This window comes from Azolla caroliniana, unplaced genomic scaffold, assembly GCF_043228905.1.
Source record: "Azolla caroliniana isolate FFs.n. ecotype wild unplaced genomic scaffold, voAzoCaro1.0.p SCAF_18, whole genome shotgun sequence".
Classification (NCBI taxonomy): Eukaryota; Viridiplantae; Streptophyta; class Polypodiopsida; order Salviniales; family Salviniaceae; genus Azolla; species Azolla caroliniana.
This window is the reverse complement of record NW_028230453.1, coordinates 18021706-18040447: the sequence shown is the minus strand read 5'-3', so window position 1 is coordinate 18040447 and position 18742 is coordinate 18021706. Positions and strand designations below refer to the sequence as shown.

The following is an 18742-nucleotide window of genomic DNA, read 5'->3' as shown; positions in this document are numbered from 1 at the left end:
CCTCCCTCCATTAATCCTAATTAATATTACCTCAAGACCCTAACCTTAAACCTTAATCTCAATGGTTTGGGTTGGTGGTTGTAACTCTTGTGGACCATCTTTTGTCTCTTAATTGATCTCATTGCCATTTCCTTTTCATTGTTTACTGTGATAATAACTTAATGCCTATATATTTGAGTAATTAAGCATAATAGGTCAAGACTTTCCCTCTCAAGTGCATAATTAGGTCCAATGAGTCGACGTCTCGTCTGACTCATTCCAATCATCCAATGAATCCATCAAGTCACTGTCTCACTTGACTCATTTGATTCATACACTAACTCCAACAAGTTGACCTCTCATATACCTCATTAAAGTCATATGATGCATCGTTCGAATCACCTACTAATTTGAATCATTTGGGCAACCTAGACTCTACTTAGTGAGAAATTTGTAAGTAGCTCAAACGTCAAATTTTAATAGATACAATCATATATTAGAGAGTGCACACACACACACACACCTCACTTAGTCGACGCCCACTCTACTTATGGATCACACAATTAGTCCCATTTCCTCTTGCCTATGCCAAGGACAATTTATTCCACTCACAACTTGCGACCCACACACTATCCGCACTCACTAACCCTTTTCTCTCTTCCCTGATTTTATATTTATCTTATCAAGCTCTCTCTCTCTCTCTCTCTCATATGCATGATGATAGAATGCCAAAACAGGCTTGGAACACAGGAACCGATGTAAGGCACAAAAAACTAATAATAGAAAATTCTTCTCATGTAGTTGGGTGTTTAACAGTATGAAATGGTCTTTGTTGCCTTCCTCTCCCTTGATTAGAAGTCAAGTGCCTGTGGCCTAATGGACAAGGCACTTGACTTCTAATCAAGGGATTGTGGGTTCGAGTCCCATCAGGTGTGCCAAATTGTGTTGCCTTCCTCTCTGGAGGCGACACCTTCGATTCCTAACCGGAATCTGACCAAAGGAGTGTGGTATGTGGTGGTCATATCGCTTTTACGAAATGGGATGACACCCTACAGATTACGTAAGAGAAAACATTCGCTTATGCATACACGATAGGGAGAGATGGGTTACTTAACAATTATTAAAAGCGAACAATGACACAACATAGACCCAACATTGTTTAGATTACAGAACGATCAATGATTACAGTTACACGGCTATATGCCGGAATGTATCAGATACACTATGGTATGATTAATTACGTAATGACCTCAGACTTCTCTCCTATATGTCTCTCCTTTCTTCCTTCGATCTATTGCTCCTTATATAGATGTTCCTTGGCGTGCTCCTTCTCCTTCCACGTTTACAACTGTGTTTATTTTGGCTGCTTTTGATTGCTTTCGGTTGTTTACCTACTGCTACCTAATACCTATTGCGATTCACATATGTTACTTTTTTTGGCCCATGGACAACAGTCTTAATGATCTATTGGAGGGTGAGTACATATGTGTGTGCATTAATATCACATTGAGAGTTTTTATTACATAGTAGTAACTGCCTTATTAGGAAGGAGTCACATAAAACATGATATATTGATTTGGTTCCATAGGTTAAATTTGGCCTTGTCTTGGACGATAAAATATCTACTATGAAGCAAACATTGGCAAGTGGTGCTAGGGCAAAGAGAATGATTATGATGCCCCAAAATGAGACACTTCAATTGCTAAGGCCCCCAGGTGGTGAGAAAATTCCCCACTAAACATGAATATCACAATGTTACCTTCTTTTTTCAAAAAGATTTCCTTCATTAGTATTAAGAAAAAGTGCCAGAAGGCTACAAAATGTACAATCAATGAGTGTTATATACAAGAAAGATGATCAAGGCAAGGGCAAGGGGTGATGATATTTCCAGATTGGTCCTTGAGAGGAGACCGTGAACAGAGGCAACTTTCTCTATAACTGCAATAATTTTTTCCTTTTCTTAAGAGCAACCTCCGAAGAGCCTGACATATTGTCATATTGCCCACGCACTACTGCTAATAAGCTCTCCCACAATTCCGGCAATATATCCGAGAGAAGAAGAATTATGGAATCATATCGTCTTTTACAACGACACTTCCATGAGATCCATAATGTAGCCGTAGATACTGTTTTCCATACATGGGCTACACACATTTGCTTCCAAGGTTGCTGAAAAGGGGAGATAGGAATTAGATGCATGTTGATGACTTTCATAGCCTCTGGAGCATCAATTGATTGGTTGATGGATTGATATGATGAATTGATTGACCGATTGATGGATTGGCCTTGATGAATCGATTGATTGATAGATGGATTGATCAGATGAATCGATTGATCAAGCGATGAATGGATTGATCAACTGACGAATGGATAAAGTAACTGACGGATTGAATCGGTGGATCGATTGGCTATAACTACTGATGGATTGATCCAATGAAACAACAGATCAACCGACAAATGGATTGACCAATTGAATCGATGGATCGAGTGACCGACTGATCGAGCGATGAACAGATCGACCGACCAACGAATGGATAAACTAACTCGTGGATTGAATCGGTGGATCGATTGGCTATAACCACTGATGGATTGATCCGATGAAACAACAGATCGACTGACAAACGGATTGACCAATTGAATCGAGTGACCGACTCAGCCGATAACTGACCTGACCACAGGAGCCCAAAATTATATGTCTGTCAAAACAAAAACCAAAAAAAGCCAAAAAACAATCAAACTTCACGATAACATAATCTCTCTTTCTCTCTCTCTCTCTCTCTCTCTGTCTCTCTGTCTGTCTTCCACGCCTCAGTCTCATCCTCTCTCTTCTGAAGCAAAGCTTCGAAGCTATGGCGTCTCTTCTTCCTGCGCAGACCACTGCCCTTTCGGAGGCGAAGACTACCTTCTCTGCGCTCGGATTTCACGCTTCTTCTCTCTCCGGTGATGCCCGTATCCTCCTCCCGACCTTCGATGTTTCTCGACCTTCCCTCAGACGCCACCGAATCGCTCCCGTCTCTGCCTCCTTTCAGCATATCCCCAAACAGTTCCGTCAGGAAAATCTCAAAGATGGAGGTAAGAGGTCATATTTTGTATCTTCTAAACCCTAACTTTCTGTCGGAATTTAGTGGGGTGATAGTTTGTGCTCATTCTCATATGTTTACCTTGTTATTTCTGTATGCGTCTCAACCTTTCATCTCTGCTAAAACCTAGTCGCGCTGATATTTCATCTGCACATCTGTTTCGGTTCTATATGTTCCATCTGTAAGAAGATATAATATCTCATATATGACAACTAACTGTGCTGATGATTGATATGTTTTGTCATGCTTACCAGTTTATTCCTGTCCATTTTATGGGCTTCTTTCATCTTTACTCTATTATAGCGTTTCCTCTTATGTGTATCTGTTAACCACATATGCATATTTGTTTGTTTCTCCACAGATGGTATCTTATTGTAATCTGTGGCGTTAGTTTAAACTCAATTTCTGTTAAATTGATGTAGAAAAAAATCAATTTGTTTATGATGTATATTTTCTCTTTATTTCAAAAGTATAGATTTTTTAGAGGTGATTAAGAGCACATTCTTTCTTAGCATTACTGAATTTCCTCCTTTAATGGGATCGATTGTTAAACAATACAGCAGCAGTACTGTATACAATTTTTTGTGTTTTTTTTCTGTTAATTTTTTTTATGTCAAACTATGTGCTATTTTATGCGTATATCTATTGTTCCTCCACAAAAGCATGATTTCTTTGAGAATGGCACATAAGTAATACAAAGAATATATCTATTTTATGTGCGTGCATATAATCACTTTGTATTCCACGAGTCCCATCCTTTTATAACATTGTGTGTTAAACTCAATAGCAAAGGCTACAAAAGGGTTTGATTCAAAACTACTCCTCTACGAACCATTATATTTTTGGTTGCGAACAGCACATAATTGCTTAGTGTTTCCTAAAGTTCCATCGCTGGGCATCATAATTAGTGAGACCATGCAGTAAAGGCTACAAAATGTTTGAGAAAGAGTTATGCATAAGCACTTCTATATAGTAAAAAGCCGCCGTCTCTTATTTATATGTTGAAAAATCACGAGAACTCTTTGTCCTTGTAGTGATGGAAAATTTCCGAAATGTGCCCAGTAGCCTTTATGGCTTATCTCCATCACAAATGGACATGTTCATGACAGAGGATAGCCCAATCAAACGGCAAGCAGATCGCGTCACTGAAGTGAGTAGAATCATCATATGCTATCATCTTTCCTTATGCACATTAATGAACCTTTTCTTTTCTAAATTTTCTGAATCACAGGAATCAATCTCATCAGCACAAAATTACCTGCAAGGAACAGGGATGTGGAATCTCTCGACTTTGCAAAACGTCCCATCGAGACTAAGCATGAGTGTCAACATGTATCGTGGTGGAGGAGGAGGTGGATATGGAAGACCAAGGACTGCACCACCAGATTTGCCCTCTCTTTTGCTTGATGCCAGAATTTGTTACCTTGGAATGCCGGTATTGTGACAGATTGTTTCTATTAATTAGTTTTCTTCTTTAATTGTAGATCTTCCTCACTCTTTAACAGTCTTAAACGGTCATTGATGTTCCAGATTGTTCCAGCAGTCACAGAGCTTGTTGTTGCCGAGCTCTTGTGGTTGGATTATGATAATCCAGCCAAACCAATCTATTTTTATATAAACTCCTCTGGGACTCAGGTGAATGTTATTTTAAAAAACAATCTTGGTTTGCGCTAATTTGCATTAGTCTATCTTTCCCTTCGATTGTAATATGACCTGAGAGATTAGGAAGAGTTCCCCCATTACAACCCACAGATAACACTGGCAACAACAATGATTTGCTCATTTTGGATGAGACTGATGCCTGTCAACCACTCTGTCAAGACATGCCCTTGTAACAAACACACAAACACCCCTGCCATAGCCTACCAACTGGACTCAGCCCACACTGAGCATACCTATGATCAGGATGAGTTCGGCCCTGTTCACTATGCCAATTGACAACCCTTTCAGGACAATGCTATGACTACCTGCAATACAACGAATTCTCCCACAATAATTATTACTACATGAATGACAATGGTTACTGCATGCATGATAGTGCCTAGCTATCACTTTGACCGCCAATGATTGCTACATGCACAATGATGCCTGGCTATTACTTTGACCGCCAGAAATATAATAAATTATTTGTCATGATTTATCGAGAAATCATCGAGAGAGAGAATTTGCAGATAACAATACATAGATTACTAGCAGAGATTAGATTAGATTCAATATTTTTTCTAGCGTCCATAGAGAGGTCAATATTGACCCATGGGACCTAAGTACAAAAGTTTTCTAGATGTGTGTCTCTTTCCTAAGAAGGGATATTCATACTTCGAAGCAGAATCTTGATGTGTGAATAAGGCATACACATGAGCCCCTCTTAATATATCACCATAACTTTCACGAATTGCACTATACGCAGAGCATGTAAAAAGCAAGTAATACTCAACCTCTGCTAGCCCTCCTTGCATACCTTACATGCATTTATATTTGGCAAATTTCGATGCCATAATGCAACTTCAATACCTAGGCTGTGTGATCAAGTGTGAAGGAGTGTTAAGGCTCTATGAGAGTTAATACTCATGCTAGAAGAAATAGAAGTGTGGAAGCACCAAAAGAAGAGGTTTGAACAGAAGGAGAATAGGATTGACAAAGATAGGCAAAAACAATCCCAGGAAACAAGAGAATAGAAAACCTAGGCACAGAAGTTGAGAGATGGAGATCAATGAGCTAAATATTAGTAGTAGATGGATCAGCTCTGAGTAACAATAATAGCAAGGAACATGGATTTCGTCAGGTTAGAGGCTTATGCTCAATGCCATGAGAGGTTAATGACATCATACTATAGACGTTTTTGCACAGTTCTACCTTTTACATGCTCATAATTTATGAAACACCTGATCCCTGCTCTTCTATGTAGAATATCGTATCTTTTTGGAAAACTAAATAATTTATCTCTTATAGATTAGTAATCATTGGTTTCATCTTTATTTCATCCAGAATGAAAAGAGGGAGAGCATTGGTTTTGAGACAGAGGCTTATGCAATTGCAGACACTATTGCGGTAAATTCAAAGCTTGTTACATACAGAGGAAGGCTACTCAATCAAGTTTGTTTTTTAATCTTATCATTGAAATGAATTTTGGACAGTATGTAAAATCAAAAGTTTACACCATAAATTGTGGAACGGCCTTTGGGCAAGCAGCCATGCTGCTGTCTGTTGGTGAAAAGGGTTTCCGTGCAGTTCAACCCAACAGTGTCAGTAAGTTTAATTGAATATTTTAGTTGAGTTTGAACAAACTTTATTGATTTATTTTGTTTTCATTAGGGGTTTAGGTTTTTGCAAAAGTATATATGATTTTCTTACTGTTCTTTCAGCCAAAATTTACTCACCCAAGACAAGCCAGTCTAGTGGGTCTGCAACTGAAATGTGGATAAAGGCATGTATTACATTTTGGGTCTATTTTAAATCTCAACTCTATTAAGTTATATAGTGATCCTTAATCAATTCCTGTATTTATGCTGAATATGAATCAGGCAAAAGAGTTGGATGCTAATACCAAGTACTATGTTGAGATGCTTGCAAAGAGCACTGGTAAGTCGCAAGATGAGATTCGTCACGACATTCAAAGGCCGAAATATTTTCGTGCTCAGGAGGCCATTGATTATGGTCTTGCCGATAAGATTATTGAAAGCCGTGGTATAGCGATGGAGAGAAGGGTATGGTGTTAGACGCTGTTTTCTTTATTTCTTCCTTTTTGGTGTATAGGCTAGTTGATAAATGATCATCTGAACTTATATGTCTATTTTTCAGAACTACGATGAGATGCTTGCACAGGCCAAGGCCATGAGAGCTAAATCTGGGCCTCAAGCAGCGTCTGCAGCTGGGCCAAGGTAGCCGACATGGAGATATTAATGGTGATCTCTTTACCTAAAGCCTGGGCCACAAGTCAGTTTATAGAGGTTATGCCCTCTGTCAAGGAATGATGCTGAATGTAACATATAATGCTATAAAGAGTTTAACTAATGCAGGGTTATTAAAAATAGATTATATTTTATAGAATCCTGTACATGTGATAGAGAATTTCTTATACATGCGTTTGTAAAGTCGAATTTCTACCATTTCTAAGATAAAAATGGACTATATTTTCTTTTTCCATATTTGTCAGAATGGATGTTTAAATGCCTCGTTTGTTTATGGAGATAATTTCAGAGGTGTGTAAATCATAGTTTTTCTATGAAACATGGTGCTGCGCACAAAAGCACTGACTCTTTTTTGATGCAGGATTTGTGAAATGTTTCCATTTAACATTTGATTAAGCTGCACATATATTTACTAGTTGTTTGAACCACTATTGGCATGTTTCATGACATAGTGTAATATACTACAAATGAGTTTTGCATTGCTTTAGGATATTTGAGCTTTTTATGACATTTTTAGCTTCCTCCATGTGCCATTTTTTATTAAGCTGCACATATATTTACTAGTTGTTTGAACCACTATTGGCATGTTGCAGGACATAGTGTAATATACTGCAAATGAGTTTTGCATTGTTTTAGGAATATTGAGCTTTTTACGACATTTTTAGCTTCCTCCATGTGCCTTTTTCTAATTTCTCTCTTTCTCTAGCTCTTTAGTGTATACCATCTATGCAGTGTATATTTGTCTTCATCTTGATGAGGTGTTTCTTTTCTTTCTGACTTTAGACAACCATGTTTTAATGGCATTAGAGCATCAAATGGAGTATAGTGCAAAATGTCTTCTACCAAATGCAACATTTCCATTTGTTTATAATTGTATTCTTCACTCCCTTTTTTTCTCACATGTATTGCTAGCTTTCAATACGGAAGAAAAAAATACCACCATGACTTAAACTTAAATGGAAAATAAAATTGGGGATTTGCCACCATCAAGGCTAACTTAGGATTTTTTTGGAGTCCAAATAACGAGATATCACTCCCAACCAACAAACCCATTTAATGATGAACATGATGAATTGTCACCTTACATAGATTCCATAAAAGAAACCCGTTTAACTTCATAACATATTTTGCTTTCCCACAAATTTGCTGCAATAGAGTTAGTAAATGTAGTTCTCATACTCCTTGAACCATAATTGAATAAATTGAAAATGGGACATCATTTATTCAATTACATGTATGCAAAAACCCAATTTGATTGAGATCTTGCTACTTGAGTAAGACATCCACTTGTCCTCGCATATGTCCAATCAAGCTTTTATTTTAGCTTTCACTCGCTCTCTTTCAGTGGTGAGATATTTTAGTCATAGGTCAATGTTTGTAGTTGACCAAAGCTGAGAATGATGTTCAGTCAATTAACAATTGCAACAACAATGATCTTATAACAAGGTGTTTCTATTTCTTTTCATGAATATGGTTGGCAACTTGATATTGGTATATAAGAAGATTAGGGGATTATGGCTAATGACTTGTGGAAGTGAGGTAATTTTTTAATGTATAATAAAAGTTTTTCTAGTGAATTGAGCTTGCGGCAAAGTGCTAAAATGCCAAAATAATCAAGTCTCTAGTATATATTTCCAGTAGCAAGTAAGGTGATGAATTTGTGCTTGAATAGTCTTGGCTTTGTCATTGTTATTGATATTTTAGGGTGCATGCCATAGAATCTATATCGCAACATCATAGTACAAACAATAATCCAAACTTATAACAATAAGCAAAATAAAGATATATGCTTTTTAAGGAAACAAAAAAGGGTATAAGTAAAAACATATGATGGAATGGATTGGGTTGTTACGACAATGCATGCTTTGTATTAAGGAATAAGGGCAAATTTCAAGGAGTGGGTTCATCATGTATTGCATATGATTGGAAGATGGTCAATCTGATTAGAAATGGGTGGCGATGATATTTTTCCATCATCATAGTGGATGCTTTGGCTTGGGATATGGGGATGCTAAAGAAAAATAAGGGTACCGATTACCAAGTGGAAAAGTGGCATTATCTGAAATATTACATTTAAAAACGCGTCTAAGAAAATGATAACTTTCAGCCTCTTTATGTAAGTCATGGAGTGCACACAGAGTTTTAGATTCAAGCTTAGCATCCCTATGGGACTCCAATCTCGCACATTTGTCAAATTTCTTCATATGATTGCATCATGTTGATCTAATGAGCGTTTCAAAATATATTATCGAAGGACATTTTGTGCACTAGCTAGTTAAGTCATATTGTGTGGAAGAGAACATTCGAGGATTTACAATGAGGTTATTCAGTGAGACTCAATGGTTAATGTATTTCGTATAGTACATACATATGACACTCCTTTTCATATTCATATTTTTTCTCATGCAGCAGTCCCTCTTTTCTCAATGTGCTTTGATTGCAAGTTGAATATGTTTGAAAATGTGGAATCCATGTGCAAATATATGAAGATAAGCTTGATGAGGCTCAATGACACTTTTAAGGCAATGAAGTAAGGCTACAAAAGATTTGGTCTATCATTGTGAAATGTTTTATGATGGAGAAGGATGCTAAATTGATGATATCAATATCAAGAGAATTATTTATTGTACAATAAGTCAATATCTGTTGAAGATCATATATTTGTAACTTTTTTGCATATGATGCATGGCATCGTTTGTAACGTTCCAAATTTAATACTTTATATTCTGGTTACCTTTCGAGATAGTTGGCATTGACATGATCATATTGTACTCATCGTCACTAGTTATACGAATGGTTTTGCATGTTTGATGCTTGAGCTATGTTGCTAATGTTTGGAAACATGGTGCTAGTAAACTCCTTGCTAGGATTCATTGCATTGCCATATTGTTTCTCGGATTAATATCCTCATATTGCATCTCTTCCTACAGGCTACAAGGCAATCTATAGGTTCCAAAGTCTTAGATTGTGTAGAAAGGCATTTGTAAAGTTGATGGAGTGAGAAGGCAAAGTGTTTCCAACATTCCTTGTGCATTTGGCTAGTCTAATGGTCTAGATTCATTACCTAAAACCAATAAGCCCTCCTTTATGGACATATTAAAGCATTTCCCATTAAAATAAAGAAATTGACCACATGATTTGTGTAGTGAACATGGAGCTTCAATTTATGTTTGATGTTGCCTATTTTCTTAGCATTGTTTACCATATAGATATTTGGCAAAATATAGATAGGTGTCCAATTAACATGTACATGCTTAGATTCCTCCAAAATTCCTTGTGAATTTCTCTTCCATAGAAACATTTGATCATAAACAAGCATCTAACTTGCAATGTATATTAGACTCTATTGTTGTGTTCCTTAGCTATAGGAACCTCCCCCAAAGAGTATATAGATGCAAGATCTATTATCTATGGGCTTTTGACGAGGAGATCCATTTGTAATAAACAATGATTAGAGAACATCCTATCAAGTTCCAAAATTAGGAAAATGCAAATATTCAATTATTCATAATTCAAGAAATTTTGCTTCTTTCCTATGATTTTGAACTTCAAAATTCTTGAATACTCGGGCATGTTGATATTCTATTAACCATAGCCATGGATTTATACTTGCATACCAATATATAAGTCAACATCATTAAGCAAGTGAAAACACTTGTACAACCATATCAACATAGAGGACAACACCAAGAAATATTTTGTGACAGTGTGTGAAAGAGACATTGAATCAAAATGTGCAAGAAAACTAGTTTTCGGGTGTGGAAAATTCTTTTAGGAAATACTAGAGTGTGGTTTCAATATGAATCATGATCGTTGTAGAAGCGATGAGATAGTGTGTGAAAGAGACATTGAATCAAAATGTGCAAGAAAACTAGTTTTCAGGTGTGGAAAATTCTTTTAGGAAATTCTAAAGTGTGGTTTCAATACGAATCATGATCGTTGTCGAAGCGATGATGGAGAAAGTTATAGGATTAGGATTGACACATGTTAGCATTAAAGAAGCAACTTGAATATGGGTGAATACTTTTGACAAAAGCTTTTGTTATACGTTTTTGTGGCATTAATACATGACTAGGAGTTATACTAACTAACATGTATTATATAGGCTCATGCATCTCTAGTTATGTATGATAAAAATGTTGAATAAACCAACCTCGTTGTTTAACCTTCCGAACTAAAGTTAGTTTGTTACTTTCTCTTTGATCATATGTTCCAAGAGCGTATTAGATACCATGATTTGTAAACCAAAATTAGAGTCATACCAATGTCACTGCGTACCTTAGGTACAATGATATTTTTCTACATTGAGAGTCCTCTTAATAATATTGTTCAAAATGAGAAATTGTATTATTAAAACTTAATAATGTCTTAGAAAAGCTATCAAAACTCAACATGTGGATTGGCTGAAGAAGAAATAGGGACATATGTGATATTGCATAATTACATCTCAAAGTTCTTGGGAAAGAAGTATAAAGTACACACACACACACACACACACACACACACACACACACACACACACACATAGATAGATAGATATAGGTAAGTGGAACTTATAAGGTTAGTGAGGAAAAGCCAAAATTTGATTAGGCAATAGTGTACATGTGGATGGATGACTATAAAGAGGCATCATTGTAGGAAAAAACCATCACTACCCCTTGTTGCTATCTATTTTGTCCTAAAGATAAAGCCACTCTTGTAAAGCGAGGAAGACAAGAAAATACCACCCAAAAAAATATGATGCTTAGAACCAACACGATGCATGTTACACACAAGACTTACCAATATTTCCTCGAGCAAATAATGGTCTCAACAACTCATGTCGTCTCCCATATATTGAAGGATATGTGACCAAATTGGTCTTGACATTAAAAAATGGTATGCATAATGGAGTGTGGAAGACTCCCTAAAAAGAGGACGCTGAGAAGACAAGACCAACGTGAACAAAATTTAAATTTACTCAACCACACTAGATATCTTATGCACTAAGTGGATAACCATGATATGTAGAAGATGATTGGCATCGCATATTTAATCGTGAAATTCGAACGCATTGCAAGTAATGGAAAGGCTAGGCCTAGATCCAGAATAAAACTTGGGTACCATCGTGGTATTGTGTTGTACATGCCCTCACATGCACACAAAGAAAACGAAATAAGGTGGCTGGCCAAATATTGAAGAGAAGAAAACACCTAACACATGCAATCTTAACAACTCTTTCAAAATGGTGGCTTCACGATTCACATGGATGACTTTGGTTTGTAGAAATGCTGATCTGGCTAGCTAGCAACTGAATTTTCGATGCCAATGGATGATTTTCATAGATGTTCGACAGATTGCTGGAATCCCAAGATGTTGCTCATGAGTCGGTGCAGGAACGTGCCACATTTTCCAGGAACTCATAAAAGATGGGTTGCAACCCCTACTCCCATGCCATGATTTCGGATATTTGCTTTGCGGAGTCACTACAAGCTCCTAAGACAATCCCAGACTCTTCGCAACCCGGTATAATAAGTTATAATTATGTTTCTATGACCAACGAACGCATAATTGAGAGTCTCATTCTCGGCATCTCTCGACGAATAGTCCGAGGATTTCTACGAAAAAATAATGTAAAAGGGGGGGGGGGGGGGGTGCATTTTTGCTTTTTTTTGGTAAATAGATTTTCCCTAGTAATTATTATAAATAAATAAATAAAACCATTGAAAAATAAACTATATAAATATAAATGCAAATGAAAAATAGTTAGATAAATATATTTATGGTTGAAAAACTCATTAAAAACCCATTTGAATGGATAATAGGATAATAGGAGTATTCTCTTTCTCTCTCTCTCTGAGACTCTGTTTTCAGTAACAGAGACAGGGACAGAGGCAGAGATAGACAACAGATACAGACATAGACAGATATATTCGTGGGCTCTAATCTCCCTCTCCCTCTCCCAGAAAAACGGATTGTGAGCTAATTTTACATTGTACATACATAGAGACAGAAAGATTTAGGGTTTATTAGAAATGACTATGGCGTCCTTGTCTTCACATCTGAATTTGAATACGACAGTAAGATCTTGTTTACCCTTAATGTCGATTTTTATATAAGTTAAGACAATTCTCGTGTGTACAAAAATTTGGGTCTTCTATTTTATTTAGTCTTGTTAATATGGATTTACAAGAGATAATACTTTTGTTTGCAAATTTTGGATCTTTAATTTTATGTTTTTGTTTCTTACTTGATCAGTATGATCAGCTGACTCAATTGGGTTCTTCTGAAAGCACACTTTTCAGAAACATGTCAAAACAGCTTAAAGGTACTCACTCAGTTATGAATATTCTAAACCTGCCATCAAACATACACAGATGTTATATACATGTATGTATATATTGCAAGGATTGAAAGAGCATGTGTGTATATATAATACGCATGCATGTATCTGAGAGTTGAAAGAACAACAGACATTGTTTGATATTAGACAGAACTGGGATCTGTGTATTCTCAAGTATTATATGTATTATAAATGATTCCAAGAACCCATTATCTACATGGTAAAGATCCTGCTTTCCATTTTATGTGTGATTATACGCACTGAAACACAAGTTATGGCCATGGTCTATGTGTGTGCATCAGTCTTTATTTAGTAAGTAGGGGCTGAGCAGCATGTTAGGAAAGACGATGACTGCGGGCATCCTTGTGCCCTCATCGCTCTCTTCTCTATCTTTATTTAGTTTTAGGAACTGAGCAGCATGGTAGGCGAGCTGATGGCTGAAGGGCATCCTGATGTTGCCATTGATCCTCTTGCTTTTGTGAAGTGGCATCAAGCTTATGGGGGATACACAATTCTTCCTGTTTTTGAGCTCTCTCTGCAGTACACTGATCCTCTGTAGTGCCATTTTAGTTTTAAATTTCTTTTTTCCATTGTTTTTCTATTTTGTTTATTTTTTCTTATTGATATTGCATTTTTTTTGTTTTTCTATCTATTTCTTCTTTATCTAGTAATCCTGATAGACAGATGTCTCGTTTTTCATTACTTTTCTATTTTATTTATTTATTTATCTTTTGTCTTTTTTTTGTTTAAAAATCTGGACAAACAGGGTCTCATATATAGTAGTATAGACATGTCTATTTATTTGACCTGAATTCTGCGTTTCCTCAAGTATTGTATGTTTAATTGAGCCTCAGAGTCCATGACATCTATGTTACATATATGGTATCTATGTGATATGCCTCAACGTACACGAATTGAAAGAGAAACATACACTATCTGGGATTAGACATTGTAAGCTCTGTATGAATAATCATGCCAAGTATCCAGATCTCATAACAGATATTTATGGTATCCCTTTTTTTGTTTTTTTAACAGTGGGAGTACAAGTGTCCAACAGTGGTAAGTTTGTAAGTCCTCTAGCACATAGCATCAAGTGCAGTGCGGGAGGGCCACCACCAGCTTGGCCTGGGAGAGCTACTGTTGAGGAAGGTAGGAAGTCTTGGGATGGACCTAAGCCCATTTCCTTGATCGGTTCGACAGGATCCATTGGGACCCAGGTACATGATTTCTTTTCCACTGCATGCATTTATTCTAGGACGTATAAATCACCACAAACTCATGGAATAGGAATACTTTTAAATGCAGTTTTTTATTGATGAATAAAGAGAATATTTGCTGGAATATTTGAGCCCCTGAATTTTTTTGTCATTGAAGATACATAACTTACATAGAATCATTCCTGAGCCTAGGACCTCCGAGAAATTCCCTTTGGAGGATGGGGTTGAGAATGAGAAGCATTCTTGAATGTTGTGATTCATGAAATCTTGTTTTGGCATGTGCGTCCGATAATTGGCTTATGATTTTTTGTAGAACTCATATTAATGATGATAGGTACTTATTCAGCTATTTTATTTCTTTTTAGCTCTCATATTCATGATGTTATCTACAAGATTTTATGTCTGATAGTAGATCTTGGTTTTGAATGTGTCCTATTCTTTTTTCTTTATGTAAAGTTAACAAATGAAATCTTGGATTTTAGTTTTGCCCTGACAAACTATGATGTCCATATTGTGTCCTATTGTTTTGAGAGTACTTTGAAGAAAATAAAACTCTTCATGAGCTGAAAATGGTTTTCACGCTCTATAAGCATTTAAAAAAATAATAATTAAAATATTCAGGTTGAAGTAACTCACCTTAACTTCTTTTTCTGATTCCAGACTCTCGACATTGTGGCTGAACATCCAGACAAATTCCGTGTAGTTGCACTTGCAGCAGGTTCCAATGTAACATTGCTTGCAGAGCAGGTGAAACTTCTTTCTTCAACCTAATTCAAAACCTGAATTCTGTACTTATTGCTACCATCCTTTGACAAATATATAATAAACACATTTATTTCTCCTTTTAACTATGGATTCCAATGCTAATATAGATTAGAAGATTTAAGCCTAGTCTGGTGGCCATTAGGAATGGTGCCCTTGTCTCCGAGCTGAAAGATGCTATAGCCGACGTTGATGTCAAGCCTGAGATTGTTGTTGGAGACGAAGGAACGATACAGGAACTATTTTTCTTCTCTGCTGATTCAGTTGTTGTCAATTGTTTCTTCATGTTATTTTCTATACTTGTTCTTATGTAAAGTTTTTTGTGAAACAGGTAGCACGTCATCCCGAAGCAGTTACAGTTGTGACCGGAATTGTAGGTTGTGCTGGCCTTAGAGTAAGTTTCTGCCTACTGTTTTTTTCCCTTGCATCTTAATTTCACAAGAAGATATTAGGTTCATTTGCACATGTGGGAAGGAGCCCACTTTTCCTCATGTTTCCCTATAATAATGAACATTGTAAGATGTTCAATACCAATATTTATGGGTGGTGACCAGGATGGGTTTGTGGTCACTGGGTGTAGAAAAGCTAGGTTTACTGTGTTTCTATAGGTCTATGATAGAAATATCTACGGCAGGTGGTGAATCTCATCTATTTTTCTGGTTAAATTCATGCTACTTCTTTTCTTTGTCATGTGGTCAGTTTTTGCTGTTGCCCTTGGCTCACCATTGGTGTGATAAAATATAATTGTAGCCAACGGTTGCTGCTATTGAAGATGGCAAAGACATAGCATTAGCAAATAAAGAGACATTGATAGCTGGTGGTCCATATGTCCTTCCATTAGCCAAGAAACACAACATCAAGATTTTGCCGGCGGATTCGGAGCATTCGGCAATATTTCAGGTGACCCTAAAACTTTCTCAATCAATATAGAAGAGTCTCATATGCAATGATATTGAGAAAGAAACATCTAACTCTGTTTCTAAATACTATTGTTGTATTGTGTCCTATTGATCGATTAAATTTCTTCAGTGTATACAAGGCTTGCCGGAAGGTGGTTTACGAAGAATTATTCTGACAGCTTCAGGTGGTGCATTCAGGTTAGTTTTCAGCCGAATATTTTTTGTCCAAATCTCTCTGGCAAATGCCATTTGATTCAGTAGACAGACCCAATAAGGACTTGCTTTCTGGACATAGGGATTGGCCAGTTGAGAAATTAAAGGATGTCAAAGTTGCCGATGCTCTTAAGCATCCAAATTGGAGCATGGGTAGAAAAATAACTGTCGATTCAGCCACGCTAATGAACAAGGTTTGTGTGTGTACAGTTTGAGACTCAATCAGTCATCCAAATTAGAATAATGCATTGGTTACCGATTTTTCGAACAGTTCACTATCATAATTGGTAATCAACTTTATTTTCTTTTATTGTTAGAACCCCTTAGACAATGGTTGTCATTGAACTTTTACTTGATTTGTTTGAACTGTGGAAGGGTCTGGAAGTGATAGAGGCACACTATCTATATGGAGTAGACTATGACAACATCGAGATAGTGGTTCATCCGCAGTCAATTATTCACTCAATGATTGAGACACAGGTAAAAATAGAATGATGATATATGGGCCTTTCTTAGGATTGTGCCACCTTCAATAGCTTACGATTGAAAATAATGGTAGACCAGATAGGCAATGCTAAAATAAAGGGAGCTTTGATCATAATGTGCAGGATTCATCAGTTCTAGCGCAACTAGGATGGCCTGATATGAGATTGCCCATTCTCTACACACTCTCATGGCCAGAGAGAATTGCATGTTCCGAAATTACATGGCCACGTCTTGACTTTGTCAAGTAAGTAATTCCTTAGAATTCTCGTAAACTTTGTAATGAGAAATATGGAGTGCACTTTATCGTTATTTAACAGATCAACAGATAATTTATTTGTCAAGTAAATTCTTAATAAACTTATAGCCATCCTTATTTTCCTCAAATTGCTTTCAGTTTCACATAAACCTATGTATACCCCAAACCCCTAATCAAACCCTAAACCCTAAGCAAACTCTAAACCCTAAACCTAAGACTAAACCCTCAATATATGTAGGTTTCTTTCGAATGTTTTCATTTGGTTTCAATTTTACATAGCGCTACATGTATTGTAAAGTGGAAACCTTAAACGCTGAACAACATCTGCAAGTTTTCTTTTCGAATATTCCCTCATAATTGTTTGGGGTTCATGGTGGGGTTTTGGTTTGTCAGGATGGGATCTCTAACGTTCCGAACACCCGACAATGCAAAGTATCCCTCAATGGACCTTGCTTATGCAGCTGGCAGAGCTGGAGGTACAATGACTGGAGTACTAAGTGCTGCTAATGAGAAGGCAGTTGAGCTCTTTCTTGATGAAAAGTAAGCATTATACTTTCCTTTGTTGTGCTTATCAAGTCTCTGCTATAAATATTATTTACATTAGGTCTAACTTCTGCTTACATGCCCCTTTGTTCATACTCTCTAGAATTGGTTATCTGGATATATTCAAAGTTGTTGAGGAGACATGCAACAAGCATCAACAAGAGCTTGTAGTTTCGCCAACTTTGGAGGAGATCATTCACTATGATTTATGGGCCCGAGAATTCGCTGGTCAATGCCTCACTAGAACGACTCCAGTGCCCATCTAAGAGTGCTATATTGGAACCATTCTTCTATATCTCATCATTTTTTATATGATTTTGTAACATTGAGTAATGCGAAGGATTTTGGAACATGAATGAGATAAATGTGTGCGAAGGAGCATAGGAATAACAATGATATTTTCGTTTACCCCATTGGCCTTCACTATCTCTATAGTTGCTCTAATTGCATGTAGATTTCTTTAAACATTAACTTAATAAAAGAACAATGAAAATGATTCTCTGTAATCAAAGCTTTGATACCATGCAAGGGAACATGGGTGCCATTACTAAAAGAAATGAGATAACATACATGTTTTTTACCATTAGTGTGTTGTATTAAGAACAAATCGAGTAATTGGCAAATTGCAAGGTGGCACAAACTCTAGAAGAATGATAAATCAGAAGTTCCAACAACACCTCATTCATTTTATGCAATAGAACCTTTTCTCTTAACATCGGTTGCTTTCTTGGAGATTTCATAAACCTTGCCAATTGTATGTTTACAGCTGTCACTCATGTTTTAGTGGCTCCAAATGAATGATGATCTGCGATGAGACTCATATCATAATGAAAGGAGGCTGATATGCTCATTGCTTCAACTAGATTGATAGTTAACCTAATTGAAAAGTATAACAAGGCATGTGATTGCGTGAGGTAATGCATCAAGTATCTTTGCCAAATAATTATCAAAGAATAAGATGTTCTTTGATAAGTTGAACCCAATAAAACGTAAATACGGAACGTAATCCCAACATGTAAGTAACTACGGAAAATTACCCAACACTAATAAATTAAGAAACATTACCAAACATAGAAG

General features: G+C 36.6%; 2 protein-coding genes and 1 non-coding gene across 4 annotated transcripts; all 3 read left to right on the top strand.

The window, feature by feature from the left end:
* Positions 1 to 841: 841 nt before the first annotated feature.
* On the top strand, positions 842 to 914 carry TRNAR-UCU (transfer RNA arginine (anticodon UCU)). The gene has a single exon. It is a non-coding gene; the product is annotated as a tRNA-Arg (tRNA).
* Positions 915 to 2753: 1839 nt separating this feature from the next.
* Positions 2754 to 7200, top strand: CLPR1 (CLP protease proteolytic subunit 1). The gene is made up of 9 exons (XM_087334242.1): positions 2754 to 3051; positions 4094 to 4209; positions 4291 to 4494; positions 4590 to 4694; positions 6045 to 6107; positions 6194 to 6305; positions 6422 to 6483; positions 6581 to 6763; positions 6858 to 7200. The coding sequence occupies exons 1-9, from the start codon at positions 2829 to 2831 to the stop codon at positions 6939 to 6941; spliced, it is 1152 nt and encodes a 383-aa protein (XP_087190368.1). The 5' UTR covers positions 2754 to 2828; the 3' UTR covers positions 6942 to 7200.
* Positions 7201 to 12835: 5635 nt separating this feature from the next.
* On the top strand, positions 12836 to 18073 carry DXR (1-deoxy-D-xylulose 5-phosphate reductoisomerase). Of its 2 annotated transcripts, none has more exons than XM_087334034.1 (13): positions 12836 to 13026; positions 13214 to 13274; positions 14325 to 14506; positions 15167 to 15253; positions 15379 to 15505; positions 15601 to 15662; positions 16019 to 16168; positions 16298 to 16365; positions 16463 to 16574; positions 16756 to 16860; positions 16989 to 17110; positions 17516 to 17662; positions 17769 to 18073. In XM_087334034.1, exons 1-13 carry the CDS (start codon positions 12982 to 12984, stop codon positions 17929 to 17931), a joined length of 1431 nt encoding a protein of 476 aa, XP_087190160.1. In that variant the 5' UTR covers positions 12836 to 12981; the 3' UTR covers positions 17932 to 18073. The 2 variants fall into 2 exon arrangements, with proteins under 2 accessions (XP_087190160.1, XP_087190159.1); XM_087334033.1 differs by having other exon boundaries at positions 12837 to 13026; positions 13205 to 13274.
* The last annotated feature ends 669 nt before the right edge of the window (positions 18074 to 18742 follow it).

Coding starts and splice junctions, on each gene's coding strand:
- CLPR1 (XM_087334242.1), top strand. CDS start 2,829: ATGGCGTCTCTTCTTCCTGCGCAGACCACTGCCCTTTCGGAGGCGAAG. Junction 3,052..4,093: donor GGAAAATCTCAAAGATGGAG/GTAAGAGGTCAT, acceptor TTGTCCTTGTAG/TGATGGAAAATTTCCGAAAT. Junction 6,764..6,857: donor GTATAGCGATGGAGAGAAGG/GTATGGTGTTAG, acceptor TCTATTTTTCAG/AACTACGATGAGATGCTTGC.
- DXR (XM_087334033.1), top strand. CDS start 12,982: ATGACTATGGCGTCCTTGTCTTCACATCTGAATTTGAATACGACA. Junction 15,254..15,378: donor TAACATTGCTTGCAGAGCAG/GTGAAACTTCTT, acceptor ATGCTAATATAG/ATTAGAAGATTTAAGCCTAG. Junction 16,366..16,462: donor GCTTCAGGTGGTGCATTCAG/GTTAGTTTTCAG, acceptor TTCTGGACATAG/GGATTGGCCAGTTGAGAAAT.